This window comes from Oncorhynchus clarkii, chromosome 18, assembly GCF_045791955.1.
Source record: "Oncorhynchus clarkii lewisi isolate Uvic-CL-2024 chromosome 18, UVic_Ocla_1.0, whole genome shotgun sequence".
NCBI classification, from domain to species: Eukaryota; Metazoa; Chordata; class Actinopteri; order Salmoniformes; family Salmonidae; genus Oncorhynchus; species Oncorhynchus clarkii.
The window spans coordinates 50420104-50439175 of record NC_092164.1 but is presented as its reverse complement, the minus strand read 5'-3'; the positions used below and the strand labels follow the sequence as shown (position 1 = coordinate 50439175).

General features: G+C 45.4%; 1 protein-coding gene across 1 annotated transcript; it reads right to left on the bottom strand.

Annotated features, from left to right (window-relative positions):
• Positions 1 to 2728: 2728 nt before the first annotated feature.
• Positions 2729 to 18596, bottom strand: LOC139373629 (SNF-related serine/threonine-protein kinase-like). The gene is made up of 8 exons (XM_071114352.1): positions 18334 to 18596; positions 15905 to 16240; positions 14269 to 14487; positions 13870 to 14116; positions 10665 to 10806; positions 6105 to 6317; positions 5402 to 5536; positions 2729 to 5203 (listed from the first exon to the last, which is right to left on the bottom strand). Exons 2-8 carry the CDS (start codon positions 16025 to 16027, stop codon positions 3865 to 3867), a joined length of 2418 nt encoding a protein of 805 aa, XP_070970453.1. The 5' UTR covers positions 16028 to 16240; positions 18334 to 18596; the 3' UTR covers positions 2729 to 3864.
• Between the last annotated feature and the right edge of the window lie 476 nt (positions 18597 to 19072).

Below are 19072 nucleotides of genomic sequence, written 5' to 3'. Positions count from 1 at the left end.
CATCTGTCTCTCTCCCCCACCATCTCTCTCTCTTCCTTTTCATCGGTCTCTCTCCCCCGCCATCTCTCTCTCTCATCCTTTCCCTCTCTCTCTCGCCCACCATCTCTCTCTCTTCCTTTCCATCTGTCTCTCTCCCCCACCATCTCTCTCTCTTCCTTTTCATCTGTCTCTCTCCCCCGCCATCTCTCTCTCTCTTCCTTTCCATCTGTCTCTCTCCCCCACCCTCTCTCTCTCTCTCTCTCTTCCTTTCCATCTGTCTCTCTCCCCCACCATCTCTCTCTCTCTCTTCCTTTCCATCCGTCTCTCTCCCCCACCATCTCTCTCTCTCTTCCTTTCCATCTGTCTCTCTTCCTTTCCATCTGTCTCTCTCCCCCATCTCTCTCTCTCTTCCTTTCCATCTGTCTCTCTCCCCCATCATCTCTCTCGCTCTCTCTTCCTTTCCATCCGTCTCTCTCCCCCACCATCTCTCTCTCTCTCTTCCTTTCCATTTGTCTCTCTCCCCCACCATCTCTCTCTCTCTTCCTTTCCATCTCTCTCTCTCTCTTCCTTTCCATCTGTCTCTCTCCCCCACCATCTCTCTCTCTTCCTTTCCATCTGTCTCTCTCCCCCGCCATCTCTCTCTCTCTCTTCCTTTCCATCTCTCTCTCTCTCTTCCTTTCCATCTGTCTCTCTCCTCCACCATCTCTCTCTCTCTCTTCCTTTCCATCTCTCTCTCTTTCTTCCTTTCCATCTGTCTCTCTCCCCCACCATCTCTCTCTCTCTCTCTTCCTTTCCATCTGTCTCTCTCCCCCACCATCTCTCTCCCTCTCATCCTTTCCATCTGTCTCTCTCCCCCATCATCTCTCTCTCTCTCTTCCTTTCCATCTGTCTCTCTCTCTCTTCCTTTCCATCTGTCTCTCTCCCCCACCATCTCTCTCTCTTCCTTTCCATCTGTCTCTCTCCCCCGCCATCTCTCTCTCTCTTCCTTTCCATCTGTCTCTCTCCCCCACCATCTCTCTCTTCCTTTCCATCTGTCTCTCTCCCCCGCCATCTCTCTCTCTCATCCTTTCCATCTATCTCTCTCCCCCACCATCTCTCTCTCTCTCTCTTCCTTTCCATCTGTCTCTCTTCCCCACCATCTCTCTCTCTTCCTTTTCATCGGTCTCTCTCCCCCGCCATCTCTCTCTCTCATCCTTTCCATCTATCTCTCTCCCCCACCATCTCTCTCTCTCTCTTCCTTTCCATCTGTCTCTCTCCAACACCATCTCTCTCTCTTCCTTTTCATCTGTCTCTCTCCCCCGCCATCTCTCTCTCTCTTCCTTTCCATCTGTCTCTCTCCCCCACCCTCTCTCTCTCTCTCTCTTCCTTTCCATCTGTCTCTCTCCCCCACCCTCTCTCTCTCTCTCTCTTCCTTTCCATCCGTCTCTCTCCCCCACCATCTCTCTCTCTCTTCCTTTCCATCTGTCTCTCTTCCTTTCCATCTGTCTCTCTCCCCCCATCTCTCTCTCTCTTCCTTTCCATCTGTCTCTCTCCCCCATCATCTCTCTCGCTCTCTCTTCCTTTCCATCTGTCTCTCTCCCCCACCATCTCTCTCTCTTCCTTTCCATCTGTCTCTCTCCCCCACCATCTCTCTCTCTCTTCCTTTCCATCGCTCTCTCTTACTTTCCATCCGTCTCTCTCCCCCACCATCTCTCTCTCTCTCTTCCTTTCCATCTGTCTCTCTCCCCCGCCATCTCTCTCTCTCATCCTTTCCATCTCTCTCTCCCCCACCATCTCTCTCTCTCTCTCTTCCTTTCCATCTGTCTCTCTCCCCCACCATCTCTCTCTCTTCCTTTTCATCTCTCTCTCTCATCCTTTCCATCTCTCTCTCCACCACCATCTCTCTCTCTCTCTCTTCCTTTCCATCTGTCTCTCTCCCCCACCCTCTCTCTCTCTCTCTCTCTCTCTCTCTCTCTTCCTTTCCATCTGTCTCTCTCCCCCACCATCTCTCTCTCTCTCTTCCTTTCCATCCGTCTCTCTCCCCCACCATCTCTCTCTCTCTTCCTTTCCATCTGTCTCTCTTCCTTTCCATCTGTCTCTCTCCCCCCATCTCTCTCTCTCTTCCTTTCCATCTGTCTCTCTCCCCCATCATCTCTCTCGCTCTCTCTTCCTTTCCATCTGTCTCTCTCCCCCACCATCTCTCTCTCTTCCTTTCCATCTGTCTCTCTCCCCCACCATCTCTCTCTCTCTTCCTTTCCATCGCTCTCTCTTCCTTTCCATCCGTCTCTCTCCCCCACCATCTCTCTCTCTTCCTTTCCATCTGTCTCTCTCCCTCTCTTTTTTTCTGTCTCCTTTTCGCTCCGACTCACATTTTGTCCTTTCAATTCAGGCACACTTTCACGTGGTGTATCTTTCTCTCTTTCTTCTATTCTCCCTCTTTCACTCTGCCTTTCAATACATTTCATCTTTGTTACCTGCAGTAGCAGTCTGTGCTTGGTTATGTCAGCAAAGATTAAAACACCAACCCAACACAAGAAAACATCAAAATGTAACAGTTATATTGTAACGCAACCTCACTTTCCAACTTAAAATGTCTCTACTCGATCCCTTCTCGGTGGCACGACTGGCCAAGACATTATCAAGTGGTCGGTGACGTGTGTTAGCGAGGCAGAGGAAGTAAGATCACTCCTAGTTGAGGAAGGGTGAGCAAGGAAGCGAAAAATATTCACCCGTTACACAAACAAGAAAGAAACATAACAAAATTAGCATAATTCTTATTCACATCAGTTTATTTTTATACATTACCATATACATACAGTACAGTACATTAGGCTCAATACATATCTATTGGAATATATATTGTTGTGGTTGTTGTTGATGTTGATGTACAATTTGTTGTGTGAGGCGGAGTGACATAGTTTTAGGCCATTACAGTGTCATAGTGCAGTACAGGTAGGGTGTTCTAAAAAGCAGTGTCATTCATTTAGCCAGCTAACTTTAAAAACAGTCAGATATATGTATATATATATATCTTAATTTTTCTGGTTCCTTTTGAAAGCTAAACTGTTGTTGGTTGTCAAGTCAATTACACCATGCTAATTTCAAATCTATATTTCTGGAAAATATGAAGTTATTTTAGAATATTTAGGACAGTTAGCTGGCTAAATCATTGATCCTGCTTCCTGGAACAGTCCCCAGGTGGATGTTTAAACTCTAGAGGTCGTCTTGTACAATAGAACACATGCACTGGCATCTACATACTTAGATAGTTAGATATCGCACAAGAATATGTCAAACACCATCACAACAGAGCAACACTTGCAGGGGTGATACTGTTAATGTCTTGGCTTGGAACACTCTACGGGGTTGTAGTGGTCAGGGTTGGGGTCAATTCAATTTCAATTCAGTCAAATAAGGAAGTAAACTGACATTCCAAGTCCAATTTTCCTCAATTCTTCTTTATGACAAAATTCTGTCTGAATTGACTGAATTTAAATGGCATTGAGCCCAACCCTGATAGTGGTCAGGGTCTGACTAGAACTCATCACAGCTCTACTGGAAGCACTGCTAATAGAAGTACTGTACTACTAAAGTACTACTTTGTATTTAAACATATTTACAGAGTCACGAATGGAGAGTGTGTGAAGAGAAGATGACATATAATGTAGTTGCAGTCTGTTACATTTCAATCAATTACAGCAGATGCCCTGATGGTTAATATGATATTATCTCATTTCATTCACAACACGAGGTCATGTCCCCACCTATTTTCAGTCAGCATTAAAATAACTGAAATAGGATTGTCTAAAAACATGGATGAACTAAAGATTGTCATTGTGCAACTATAAGTATGTTGTTCCACCTCAGGAAGGGGGGTGGGGGGGTAGAGAGGACGATAGATGTGGTCTATATGACTTGGCAGCAGCTGTGCGGTGAAGGGGGACAGAGCAGACCCTCTTTGGGGCTCCTGTGTATATTGACTGACATAGTCTTATCACTGAGAGGCATCTGTAGCACTCTGTTCTTCAGGTTCTGGTGATGCTCCCTGGCCAGGTCCAGCTCACTCAGCCTCAGTGTGCCCGAGGACGGGGCCTCGAACTGTGGGTCAGCGAAGTGGTCAAGGGGGTGGTGCTGGAGGTGGTGGGTCCCTCCGGGCGACGGACCCCCCAGGAGAGAGACCTTATCCAGGCTGCCGGTAGAGCCCCCCATACACATCCTCCACACTGGCTGGTCCTGGTGGTCCAAGCTCCCCCCCCTTACCCCTCCTCCCCCAGCTGTCAGGCTGTGGAACTGGGAGCTCAGGCATAGGCTCATCAGTTTCAGGCTCTCCACCAATCCGCTGGCTGCTTTGGCCGAGCCTAGTCCCGCCCCTGTACCATCAGCAGAGGGGCTTTCTCTTCCTCTGTCTCCCCCACCACTGGCAAAGCTAGGTCTTCCTTGTCTTGGTCCTGTCGTGTCCATGTCAGGTCTCCGCTGGCTCACAGAGTCATTGTCATCTCTCCTCTCTGAGGTGGGAGACGCCATGGCAACTGTTGCCACCTTGGTAACCGTTGCTGGGGACGACACACCTGACGACGTCAATATCCCAGTGTGGAGGCTGAGGAAAGCTTGTTCTGGCTTGAACACACACTTCTTTCCTTCTATCATTCCTTCCTTCTCCTTGTCATCCTTCTCTACTTCCTCCTCCTCTCCTTCCTCGTGTATCTGGTTGAGGACGGGTGCACTCTTACGAGAAGTCAGTCGGTTAGAGACAGAGGAAGGGGAGGATGAAGATGAGGCAACGTTATGCCGGAGAACCACCTGAGAAGGGAGAACCGAGGGAGACGAATCCTCCTCGTCCTCCTCATCTTCCTCCTCCTCATCTAGGCTGAAGAGGCTGGGGCTCCGTGGTTTAGAGGGGGTGGGGGAGGCCAGGGAGCCCAGCCTGAGGGGGATGGAGTGGGGCTTGACTGGAGGCCGGAGGCCCCTGTCCTGGTGCTCTCTGGTTGAACCGACAGGAGGGAGTGCTTTGTTTGTAGTGTGTGTGTCATCAGCCTGGAGGGTCAGAGTGTGTGTGGGTTGTGTGTTATTGTCCAACCGTCTGTGGTTGAGTTCCAGTAGGGATGTTTTGGGTCTGGGTCCGTGGTGGACCAGGCTCTCAGCACTGCGGGCGGGAGACTGGGGGCCCCCTGGGTGGGAGATGAGGGTACCCCCCAAACCGTCCCCCATGTCCTGGTGCACGTCCACTCTGGTGGGCCAAGACTGCCTGAAGAGGGTTAAGCAGAGAGAGGGAGCAGAGAGTTTTAACAACATTTACTGTGGCAGCTCCCTCCCTCTCTGTCTCTACTTGTTTATTTACTGTGACAGCAGCACCCCCCCTTGGGCTGAGTGCAGTGCAGACTGACAGAAACACAGCCCACAACATTCTGCGTTGTGTGCGAGTGTGTGTGTATATTTACAGTACCTGAACTGGGCCTTGTGGCTGGGGCTGGACCATGTGTGGTTGTTCTGATCTCTCTCCTGTTTCTCCCTCAGTATCCTCTCTGCCAGCAGGAAATATGTAGCTGTGATGTGGTTATACTGGTCAGACTCCAAGGCTCTAGAGAGATTGGAGGTGAGCGGGAGAGAGAATGAGAAAGAGAGAGACAGAGAAAGGTAGAGAGAAAGAAAGAAAGAGAGAGACAGAGAAAGGTAGAGAGAGAGAGAGAGAGAGAGAGAGAGAGAGGACACGTTCAGAACATACATCAGAACATACTTTATAAACTAGATTACCATAACTACTAGCTACCCTCAACAACCTCACACACACACAAGCAGATCAGAACCGAAACAGTGATGACTGCTGTCAGTCCAACGGAGAAGACAGGGGTGGGGAATCAATTTAACGTGACACCAGCTGCAGAACAGGCACTCAGAGGGCTGCTAATGATAAATAAGCTGATGACGACAGTGGGGAATCAATTTAGCGTCACGCCAGCTGGCATAGTGATGCGAGAGGACAGCGATACTGGACAGTCACTAATAATCATCATTACCAGAAGCTAATGACAGGACAGTCACTAATAATGACCATCACAACCTAATGACAGGACTGTGTGAACAGAAATGGAAAGGAGAGGCCTTTGTAGAATTGCAGTACGTTCATTTTGTGTGTGTGCGTGTCTTACTCTGTGACTGTGTCCCTGTCTGCGATGCCGCCTAGTGCCATTCGTTGGATGATACTGCCGTGCTCCTCCTCTGATAGGCTCCTGTACGACACCAGGGGTGTGGTCAGCTTGGTGGCAGGGGAGGGGTCGACTCCCTGCAGCCAATCATGGCCCTGGATCAACTCCACAGTGGCCCGCCTCTTAGGGTCTCTCTGCAGCATACAGTCAATCAGACTAGAGAGAGAGAAGGAGAGATGGAAAGATAGAGAGGAGTGAGGGAGATGAAGGTGCAGTTAATTAATTATGGTAATTTCATTATTACATTTCGGTTACCATAGTAACTATAGAGGTTAAATCAAATCTTAATACAAGGCTTAAAGTGGAACTGGCAGCGTTTTAATTACTTTGCAGATATGAAACAAAACAGACAATCATAAAATCAGTAAAAAATATCAAATTCCCAGTTTATGCTTCAAAACCAACTTTATAAGAGGTTTTAAAAATAGGTTCTATTTGACCAAAAATTAATTGACGTATGGTAAGGCATTGTTGGCAGAATAGATGGATGCAGTTCAATACATGAATAATATAATTCACCAATACATTTCTTGGTAGTCCAACAAATATTGCAGTCAGGTTGTAAATCACAGATGGCCTGGTACATTGTTTGCTGCTTCCACCCATTCGGAATGCACTGTTTCAGTTTCAATGACTCAATATTTTGGACTAAAACGGACGAATGTAACTGTTACGAATCCCTTTTGGCCCAACAGTCTAGGGGGGATGGTAGTGAGACCCGTAACATAACTCATGTAAATTATAATAGTGACAAAGTAAAAGTGAACGAAATAACCACGACAACCGAAATAATACCGTCAAACTCAGGGTTTATTTCTAAACACACGGTAATGGGGGGAAGCAGGAAAAGGGGCTGAGCTGGACCCAAGGAAAGAAACAATAAGTATTCAAAACACCCCTAAGCTAGACTAGCCTATTTCAACAACAGCTAACTAACTAACCAAAATACAGTGGGTGGTCCGCCCAGTTCTAACTAGTGTGTGTTAACAAAGTTTACCTACGGGTAGTGTATGCCCATGGGCGACTTGTCTTGGTTTCCCCTTTTTCCCACCAGCAACAAACAAACACCATAACCAAAACAATACTCACAGGTGATGACAAAGTGCTATGGAGGTGCTCAAACAAAAGAGAGGTTAATTAATACACAGAGAGCGCGTGCAAAACAGAGGTCTACAAACATGGCATTTGCAAAGAGATTGAGCTTGAAATCTATATAGAACAGCTATCTACCAACATGGCATTACAAAGATTGAGCTCTCCTGAAATCTACAAAGAACAGCTATCTACCCACATGGCATTACGGCAGGGTAGCCTAGTGGTTAGAGCGTTGGACTAGTAACCGGAAGGTTGCAAGTTCAAACCCCCGAGCTGACAAGGTACAAATCTGTCGTTCTGCCCCTGAACAGGCAGTTAACCCACTGTTCCTAGGCCGTCATTGAAAATAAGAATTTGTTCTTAACTGACTTGCCTAGTAAAATAAAGGTAAAATAAAAAATAAAAAAATTACAAAGATTGAGCTCTCCTGAAATCTACCAAGAACAGCTATCTACCAACATGGCATTACAAAGATTGAGCTTGAAATCTATATAGAACAGAGATCTACCAACATGGCATTACAAAGATTGAGCTCTCCTGAAATCTACAAAGAACAGCTATCTACCCACATGGCATTACAAAGATTGAGCTCTCCTGAAATCTACCAAGAACAGCTATCTACCAACATGGCATTACAAAGATTGAGCTCTTGAACAAACAAATGATGGGGTTTTTAAACCATGGGGAAGGAGCTGTGATAGGGTAGGAAACAGGAGGAGGTGTGTCTTCTGATTGATGGGTTGATTGTTGACTGATTGGGGAGTGATGATTTTCACCTGTGAGGGGAGAAGGAGAGAAAAGAAACACACACAGGATACACACAGACACAGGATACCTGTATCCGTAACAGTAACTAAGGCTGGGAACATCAATACAATCAAAATATCAAGGGCAACGATCACAAGTTAATCATAACGTGGCTAATAAGCTAGTGCACATGTGTCAAACACAAGCGATTATAAATGAGTCAACATTTGAGTCATCTACTTTATGAAATTACAGCCTGAAGCGCTTACATCGGTGAATTCAACTTCAATCGCGCTGCTTTCGTGTGTCCCGTTTACAGTATGCAGTTGAGGGAAAGTGAACAGACACATGTCACATTCCTAGCTAGACTATTCAAATATTGCAGTCTGGCTTTGGTTTTTAAAGCTTGAGACAATGAATAACCAAATAACAAAACCTGCAACAAAACACCATCCAAAGGACAAACATGTAGGTCTATTATAGAAACATTTGAGCAGTAGTCTAGGCTGGCTACTCAACGACGATACATTTTGAGAGCACCATACAACAATGCTGCATTCAACCGCACAGGTGATCCATGCAGTGCAGAAAAAATGAAAAACATGTTTTAAGTTTGAATGTTACAACAACCTATTGCTTCGTTTTTGTTATTTGGAGTTAAATACTTTTTTATTAGGGTCGCACCATATTATGCACATCTGCAAGCATAGCTGCAAAGGCTGAACAAACATGATTGTTTTAATATGTTAAAATGCTATATACAGCATCATATGTACATAGGTGTGCTGATTGAGTTTGACACCCCTGGGATAGTGTATCTATTTGTGTAGCTAGCTATTTATTTAGCAACCTAAAAACATGGAGCCTAACATTAGCTAGGTAGCTAGCTGCTGGGAGAATGTCATGTCATTGGAGAGTGGGTGAGTGACCGACTTTTTCCCCTCATATTGTTTTTTGGTAGCTACAGCTAGAGATGCAGGTTAGCTAGCAAGAAATGTGAATCGTTTTGATAGCTTGCTATGCTGAACTTGAACAACTGTTATCCACAGTTAGCATATCTCTTATTTGTCAATCAAATGTATTTGGCATGGATCAAATGGACATTCAGGCAGGCAAGTTCCCATTCAGTTGTCTGCAAACTGCAGAAGGACGAGCAGGCTACTATTCCCCATCGTTTATCAGTGCTTTTGACAGACAACTAGCTGAAGCAGTTTGAGGGGGTTTATCTAATGTTCCCTCGTTAGATTTTAGCTCATCTCACTCTGACTAGTATTAGTTGTTGATCTTGGTGTTGTTGATGTGTATAGGTAACTGAGGGGAGAGAGCCTACCTTTTCATGGTTGTTTGATCGAATAGGACTGTGAAGTTCCCAAATGTAGTAGGACTCCTGTGTTATTTACATAATTGCAGAAATCCATTCAGGTGTATTTTCTGGCTTGTGGTGAATGTGTTCTAATGATCTAAAGTCGCGCTGTTGCTACTGCCTGTAAACAAACACACAGTCCAGTTCAAAGTGAATTATGGCAGGCTAGAGTGCCAAATGGCTTATTTGCATATAGGCCTACTGTAGCTCTGATTGGCTATGGAGCAATGGTCTGCGTAGACTCCGGTCCTGGACAAGACAGATGTTTTTATTAGGTTTTATTTACTGCAGTGTCTTAATTGTCCAAACGCACGGCCGCTTTCCCACGCTATATTGCTATCTAATTTTCACAAATGCCTTACTATATATACACACATCATTCCCAAACATGAACTTATGAACACTTAGATATGGTCATTTTCAAGTTCTCGATTATCCGAAAGTTTATATAAAAAAAGTTGACATTCTTTGTGGGGACATATATGAACAGATTTGAGTAAGATTTCATGTTGCTAAAAAGTTGTCAGTTCTACTTTAATAAATAGCGGCTTTGCATCTCGGATATGACTACCCCTGACAGGGCTAGCCTGGCGATGGTGTGAAATGTATAATGAGGACTAGCCTAGTCAGAAGCCATCTGAACACACACACACACACACACAGACACTGCAGAGAGCTGTTGTTCAATACAGCAGCAGCAGAACAATGTTAAAAATAGATTGGCCTGATGTTTTAATGGAAACATCAGAGATACACTCAACTTAACACAGCATTGGGGCTGGGACTGGGACTGGGGCTGGTGCTGGGACTGGGGTACTACTGCAGAGGGAGAGGAGAGATACTGTATTTTTATACTATGCCTCTCTCTCTCTCCACGTTCCCTCTCTCCTCTCATCCCCTCTGCTCTCCACGTTCCCTCTCTCCTCTCATCCCCTCTGCTCTCCACGTTCCCTCTCTCCTCTCATCCCCTCTGCTCTCCACGTTCCCTCTCTCCTCTCATCCCCTCTGCTCTCCACGTTCCCTCTCTTCTCTCATCCCCTCTGCTCTCCACGTTCCCTCTCCTCTCATCCCCTCTGCTCTCCACGTTCCCTCTCTCCTCTCATCCCCTCTGCTCTCCACGTTCCCTCTCTCCTCTCATCCCCTCTGCTCTCCACGTTCCCTCTCTCCTCTCATCCCCTCTGCTCTCCACGTTCCCCCTCTCCACTCTCGCTCTTCACACATCTATGGGCATGAAATATGCAGCAGCTACAGAGTACTTTCAAATGGAGTGTGTCTGTACGTGCATGTGTGTGACTCACTCTCTGCAGGCTGAGGAGATGTGTGATGCTACTGTATATTTACAGTCCATGATCATGGTGAGGGTCTCACTGTCGTTGGCCTCCTGAAAGGGTGGATGGCCACACACCAACATGAACAGAATCACCCCCAGACTCCAGATATCTACAGAGAGAGAGAGAGAGAGAGAGAGAAAAAAAAAAGAGGTTAGCCCCTCTTATTGGTCCTTCATATACCTGGAGAAAGGTGTATAGCTACAGCTACATTTCACTTGTGAAACAGAGAAACAGTTAGAGAGAGAGAGAAAGGACAAGTGAGAGTAAGAAAGACAGACAGAGAAAGAGGGAAAAAAGATTGAGGGAGAAATACAGAAAGACTAAGAAAGCGATGCATGGTATTGTATGTTTTTTTCCACTGACCTACATAAGAACAACCTGCTTCTACTCAGAAGAAGCATGAATCATCTGACCAGGACACTTCCATAAATACACACACTGGCCTAGGGCATCTGCCTGACCACACACACACACACACACACACACACACACATTAACGTTCCGCTCATGCATGGATACACGCCCACACACATAAGAACCAACACACATGCAGGCACACACACACACAAAATGGGTTTATGTTCATCCTTCAATGTCTCTAACACACGTCATGTTACAGTACATGAAACAGTTATCTTATTCAGAACAACCATTAACAGAACAACTATCTACACACACACTGCAGTAAGAGAGGACAACAAAACATTGCTATCGCCTGTTTTCACGTCACCAGGTTTTTTTGCAACCGTGCCCCCAGTCCCTCATTACCTTGTCATAGGGCAAACAACTTCCTGGATAACTTTATTTATAAACCCGTGGGCTGACAGCCTCTGGATAACTTTATTTATAAACCATCTGGCTGACAGTTTCTTGGATACATATTTAAAAGAGAGCTTGTCAGTGTCTCTCTTATTAGCTATAGAACTGCTATTAGTGAGACAGCTATGTGATGTAACACCCTCTGCATCCTCTATTACAGGCCTGGTGTTAAGATACAACCCTCGCCCCATAACAATCAGTGCCCCTACCATTTCCTTAGACATCCCTCAACCTCTGCCAGATGGGCTACATTCAGCAATCACCGCATTGCTGAGTGATATCAACAGCACACACACATAACCAGAGGCGTCAGCAACTACAAACACAAATCGGATCATCTGCTCAGCACAAAAGAGAAGGATAAAATAGAGAGCGAGACAGAAACTGGCCCTGCGTCTCCACTCAGTCAGAAAAATGTGAAATGCTCCCTCTTTCTTTCTGGGTCTGAAGCCTTGGCCTCTGGGTGCAGGGGATGAATACTGATTCCCTTTGTCTCTCTCGCTCTCTTTCTTCCCCTTTCAGTCTCTCCCCTCCCCCTCTTGTTTTCCCTCTTTCTTTTTCATTTTATATCCATCACTTAGTCCCTCTGTGAGGTGTCGTTACACCAGAGGTGCTAGGAGAAACACATTATGGTGTAGAAACCAATTTCATTGTGTATTGATATTTGATTTGGGAGTTGTTATCTACCTCTTCTCCATTCAGAAGATAATAGATAGAGTGAGATATAGACCGGATAGTTGCCTAGAAGTTAGAGAGGCGTGCGAGCAACCAGAGGGTTGGCAGTTTGAATCCCGGGTCCGACGGAGAAAGTCTGGCGCACCTCTCTCCAAAACCTGTATATGTATCAGGGGTTGGAACTGGTTCAGGGATCAGATCCTAGAACAAAAGTGATCTATACTGTTCCAGAAAAGAATTGTTATTTTAAAAAGCATAGTTAGCTAGCTCTGTTCCAACGTTAGCTATGCAAACTCTTTGAAGTTCAAAGACATTCAAAGTTCTTTCATAGAAGCCGCTCCTCCGTAGGTATAATTCTGTGGGCCTAATTCAGATAATAGCCTCTGGCTACAAGGTCCAGTCTGAACTTAAGTGTCAAAACAACAAGAGGCTCAGCGCTTCAAGCCAACCTTGCTTTTCCGCCCTCTCCCTCCCCACCCGCAAAGTTCCAGTTGCTTCTCATGCCCTACACTTGTCTGTCCAATGCATGTAAATAGCTTGCCCGCTCCATAGCAAGATTCTCTATCCGCATTGATTGGTGAAGTTATTTAATGTCAAGCTAAATCTAAAAAATATATATATTTCCGAAGTTTAAAAAGGAACCGAATGGAACAATATAAATGTCACATCCTGACCTTAGTTCCTTTTTTATGTCTCTGTTTTAGTTTGGTCAGGGCGTGAGTTGGAGTGGGCATTCTATGTTTTTGTTCTAGGTTTTGTATTTCTGTGTTTGGCCTGGTATGGTTCCCAATCAGAGGCAGCTGTCGATCGTTGTCTCTGAATGAGAACCATACTTGGGAAAACAGGCTACAGTGGGTTAACTGCCTTGTTGTTTACCTTATCAGCTCGGGGATTCGATCCAGCAACCTTTCGGTTACTGGCCCAATGCTCTAACCACTAGGCTACCTGCACTAGGCTACCTGCACTAGGCTACCTGCACTAGGCTACCTGCCGCCCCAATAAAGTGATATTAATTTATTAATACTATAACCAGCTAAGGCACTACCCTCTGCAATACCTCTGTCGTTAGTAGTCTGATAGTTGTGAAAGTGTCCCAGTTTGTCTGCCAAGCAAGGTTGGGGTCCATTCTATTGGGACCAATTCAGTCAATACAGGAAGTAAACAGAAATCCCAATTCCACATTTTCAATTAGAAAAAAAATTGTCTTGGAATTTCAGTATACTTCCTAACTGTATTGACTTTGAAATGGAATTGACCCAAAAGCCAACTGCATGTAAGGGTCATTATTAGCCTGGTCTGTTAGAGGATCTAGCAGTTCACCTGGGACAGATAGAGGACTGTATGCACTTTTCCCACTGGGAAGAACACACGCTGGACTATGGATTCTGGAGAGTTTAACACACACACACACGCACACACACACACAAAGAAAGACAGAAATTGAGCGAGAAAGAGAGTGCGAGAGATGGAGAGAAAGACAGCACCACACAGAAAAGGCAGTATGTCTCAAATCTTTCTGAAGTAAAGATTGCAATAACAACCTGCCACTGTTGATAAATCACAACAAGCCAGTCTGAAATCAGTCCCTTCATGCATACAAATACAGACACACTCCTACACACACACACCCTCCTTCCCTCCCCCCAACACAAACACAGTTCCCCCAACAGACACTCACCCACAGCGGGTGCGTCATATTCATCTCCCAGCAGTATCTCTGGAGCAGAGTAGGCCAGAGAGCCACAGGAGGTGGCCAGGTTCTCCCCTGGCTGGAACTTGTTGCTGAAGCCAAAATCAGTGAGCTTGACCAGGCCCTGCTTCTCAAAAAACACCACGTTCTCTGGCTTCAGGTCACGGTGCACCACGTGGAGCTGGTGGCAGTAGGAGATGGCATGGACGATCTGGGCAAAGTAACGCTTCGCCACCTGGAGGGAGGAGTTAAGACATCTTCAGCTTTAGTGATGATGATCATGATATTATGTTTTTATAGGTAGGGTGTTTACAATGCTGCTGTAGTCCTTTTTACACACACACACACACCCCTCCAAACCCACACACTCCCCCACCCACCACACACCTCCTCCGTGAGTCCTCCGTCGTGCTTCATGATGCAGTCGTACATGTCCCCTCCATCACCCAGCTCCAGGATTAGGTAGAGCTTGGTCTGCGTGTCGATGACCTCATACAGACGCACCACGTTGGGGTGTTGCACCAGCTTCATACACCTGACCTCCTGGAACAGGTGAGCTCTGGCTACTGGGTCCAGTCTGGACTTATCGATCACCTTCACGGCTACCTGGAGTGGAAATAATGATTATTATTATCATGTTCTTCATCAGAATCATCATCCTTCTCCTAGGACATATAGCCACTGGCTACAAGTTCCAGTCTGAACTTAAGTGTCACCTTGATATGGAATAATAATTACAGGATTGCTAGCCAATCAATTACTTTACATTAATCAATCAATTTACTGCCAGTAGAAACATTTAGAACCAGTAGTATTCCCTTTGGACCAGAAATGCAGTATCTTCCCAGTCAGGAAAATAACCTCACACTCAACATCAACAAAACAAAGGAGATGATTGTGGACTTCAGGAAACAGCAGAGGGAGCACCCCCCTATCCACATCGACGGGACAGTAGTGGAGAGGGTAGTAAGTTAAGTTCCTCAGCGTACACATCACGAACAAACGTAATTGGTCCACCCACACAGACAGCATTGTGAAGAAGGCGCAGCAGCGCCTCTTCAACCTCAGGAGGCTGAAGAAATTCGGCTTGTCACCAAAAGCACTCACAAACTTCTACAGATGCACAATTGAGAGCTTCCTGTCGGGCTGTATCGCCGCCTGGTACGGCAACTGCTCCGCCCACAACCGTAAGGCTCTCCAGAGGGTAGTGAGGTCTGCACAACGCATCACCGGGGGCAAACTACCTGCCCTCCAGGACACCTACACCACCCGATGTCACAGGAAGGCCATAAAGATCATCAAGGACAACAACCACCCGAGCCACTGACTGTTCACCCCGCTATCATCGAGAAGGTGAGGTCAGTACAGGTGCATCAAAGCAGGGACCGAGAGACTGAAAAACAGCTTCTATCTCAAGGCCATCAGACTGTTAAACAGCCACCACTAACATTGAGTGGCTGCTGCCAACATACTGACTCAACTCCAGCCACTTTAATAATGGAATTGATGGAAATTGATGTAAAAATGTATCACTAGCCACTTTAAACAATGCCACTTAATATATTGTTTACATACCCTACATTACTCATCTCATATGTATATGTATATACTGTACTCATTTAAACTGCTGCATCTTGCTACATCTACTGCATCTTGCCATCTTTATGTAATACATGTATCACTAGCCACTTTAAACTATGCCACTTTATGTTTATATACCCTACATTACTCATCTCATATGTATATACTGTACTCTATACCATCTACTGCATCTTGCCTATGCCGTTCTGTACCATCACTCATTCATATCTCTTTATGTACATATTCTTTATCCCTTTACACTTGTGTGTACAAGGTAGTAGTTGTGGAATTGTTAGGTTAGATTACTCGTTGGTTATTACTGCATTGTCGGAACTAGAAGCACAAGCATTTCGCTACACTCGCATTAACATCTGCTAACCATGTGTATGTGACAAATCAAATTTGATTTGATTTGAAAAGACCAGGCAGACAGACAAGCTACCTTTTCTCCCGTGAAGACGTGGCGTGCTAGTTTGACCACGGCAAAGTGTCCTCGTCCCAACGTCTTGTCCAGGTCGTAGAGCCCGGCGATCTTCCCATCGTGACCCCTCTTGAACCCTGCCATGGCTGCTGGGGATTGGGATGAAGTTGGCCCTATATGCTGATATAAGATCAGTTTTGCATTTTAGAGTCTGGATAGTTGGGACGGTGAACTGATCCTGGATCTGTGCCTACGGGAGACCTCTACCGCCATATGATGAATTTGGCTTTAGATTCTGATCTTAGATCAGTCTTCTGCTAGTGAACTGGAACTCATGGTGCAGTCTGCGTTCCAGCCCTGTGAGAGCGAAAGAAAGTGCGGGTTGAGGGGGAGAGAGGGAGGAAAGGGGTGGGGAGAGAGGGAGGAAGGGGGTGGGGAGAGAGGGAGGAAGGGGGTGGGGAGAGAGGGAGGAAGGGGGTGGGGAGAGAGGGAGGAAGGGGGTGGGAAGACAGGGGAGAAAGAGAGTTGATCATTTTCACACACATAGGAACCATTCCAACCACCATAGGGAAGGTTTAGGCACACACACGCATATGTCTGATTATACAATACTTCTTCCAGATAGGCGAAATGTTCCCCTTACAGGAATTCCTGATCTGGTGTCAAGAACCACAGAGACATGACCGAACTGCTCCCAAGAACATTCCTAAAAGGTGACTATTCAGGTGTGTCCGTGTGTGTGCACGTATCCACCTTTTTGCATTCACATTGTCAGATCAGTTCAGATGAACTGGGCAAGGGAAGAAAGGACATTTCAGACTACTGGTATGAACCCTAACCCTGCCCTGGGTAGGGCAAGGCTACCTCAATGTGAGGACACATTCCAACCAGACAGGCAGGCAAGCAGTAGGGCAGGCAGGGTGTTGTATAACTGTTCCAGTAGTGTGTATTGATTACCCTGTAAGCACAACTGTGACACACTGTACTATGAAGGGTCAGGGTCTACATTTCCAATAGACACTTCAACCACTCTCCACAATGTCAGCAAATATATACTGAACAAAAATATAAATGCAACATGCAACAATTTCAAAGATTTTACAGAGTTACACTTCATATAAAGAAATCAGTCAATTAAATTGATCCAGAGGATCCGAAACATGCTTAATGGGTGACATGTCTGGTGATTATACAGGCCATGGAAGAACTGGGACATCTTCAGCTTCCAGGAATTGTATACAGATCCTTCTAACATGGGGCCATGCATTATCTTGCTGAAACATGAAGTGATGGAGGCAGATGAATGGCATGCCAATGGGCCTCAGGATCTCGTCAGGATATCCCTGTGCATTCAAATTGCAATCAAATTGCTATCGATAAAATGACATCAGCAAACCGCTCACCCACACGACGCCATACACATTGGTCTGCGGTTCTGAGGACGGTTGGACGTGCTGCCAAATTCTTTCAAACGATGTTGGAGGCGGCTTATGGTAGAGAAATTAACATGAAATTATCTGGCAACAGCTCTGGTGGACATTCCTGCAGTCAACATGCCAATTGCATGCTCCCTCAACTTGAGACATCTGAGGCATTGTGCTGTGTGACAAAACTGCACATTTTAGAGTTGCCTTTTATTGTCCCCAGCACAAGGTGCACCTGTGTAATGATCATGCTGTTTAATCAGCTTCTTGATATGCCACACCTGTCAGGTGGATGGATTATCTTGGCAAATGATAAATGCTCACTAACAGGGATGTAAACAAACGTGTGCACATCATTTGAGAGAAATAAGCTTTTTGTGTGTAAAATTTTTGGGATCTTTTATTTCAGCTCATGAAACAAGGGTCCAACACTTTACATTTTGCGTTTATATGTTTTGTTCACTGTATAATAACTGCATTATTAATAATTATTTATTACTAATATTTAATAATGATTGTTTTTCTTATTTAAGTAGGATATGGCAGAAGAAAAATCAACAACCCTGGCCTGGCATTACAAAGCTGACAAACAACAACTGCAGAACCCTAGCTACTATTTTTGGAAGACTAAATAATTGAGATAAGTGACTATATTTTGGGGACAAAATATCTGGCCTCCCTGTAGGCTATCTGAGTGTGTCACTCTGCCAAGAGGTCTGGACCATTCATGTCAACACAGGACAACGCATGTGTCAACCCTTTCTTCCTCATCCAAAATGTGACAGGCTGTCAAAGCTATATGGTGAATGTTATTTGTTACCGACAAAGAAACCCGCAAAGCCATGGCTTTTCAATGGCATTGGCGAGGTAGGCAATAAAGGTACAGTATAATTTTAATAGCCTACACAGTATAGGCTGATGGGCTTGTTTGGCAGATACAAAACATAAGGACGCCACTAAAAGCAAATACATAAAGATCCTATAGGTTACCTGTGTGTGGACGGTTACGGTATTTAGTTGACTTACCGCGCTGCGGTGAGTTGCAATGTAGGCTAATTCTGACCTTCTCGCTGCGTTCATTCGTTATAAGTCATTCAATGCAGACTGCCTCGAAGAACGACCGTCGATTAGGCAACTAGGCTGTACAATGTGCTCTGATAACATCAATCTTCAGCCTTGTCAATAGCACTAGATTTAGTTAGATTGAGCACTGAAAATAACTGCGGCTAATTCAAAGCTTCCGTGTGTGAATCTGATAGATGCAGCAGTTCTCTCTCGCTCTCTGCTTTGGGGCGCATCGGTTCTAGTCATCTCTGACGTCAGAAGTACGTAAACCTGCAAACATCAACAACAAATAAACCACACCAGATGTATTTCTGTTTTTAAATTGACACAAACACGATATATCGAATAAAAACTCGAGCACCCTCATATCAATGCAAATAAACACAAAATGGGAAACTACTAGCCCAAAACACTGTAATCACTGTAGAGGCGCTTTATGCAGGTGCAGTGTGAGTATGTGTAGAGTGAAAGAGCAGGGAGGAAGAAGTGTAATTCATTCAACATCTCCATTCCCAATATTCCAGTCCTGGCAATCATTGTGCCAGAGGAACCTTGGTGATAAAGTCAACATTGCAGAGGAGCCTCGTCTAAGGGTTGGTCTTACTGGGAAATTTGGCAAAGAAATTTGGCTTGTCACCTTAAACCTTCACAAAAGTTTACAGATGCACAATTGAGAGCATCCTGTTAGGCTGTATCACCG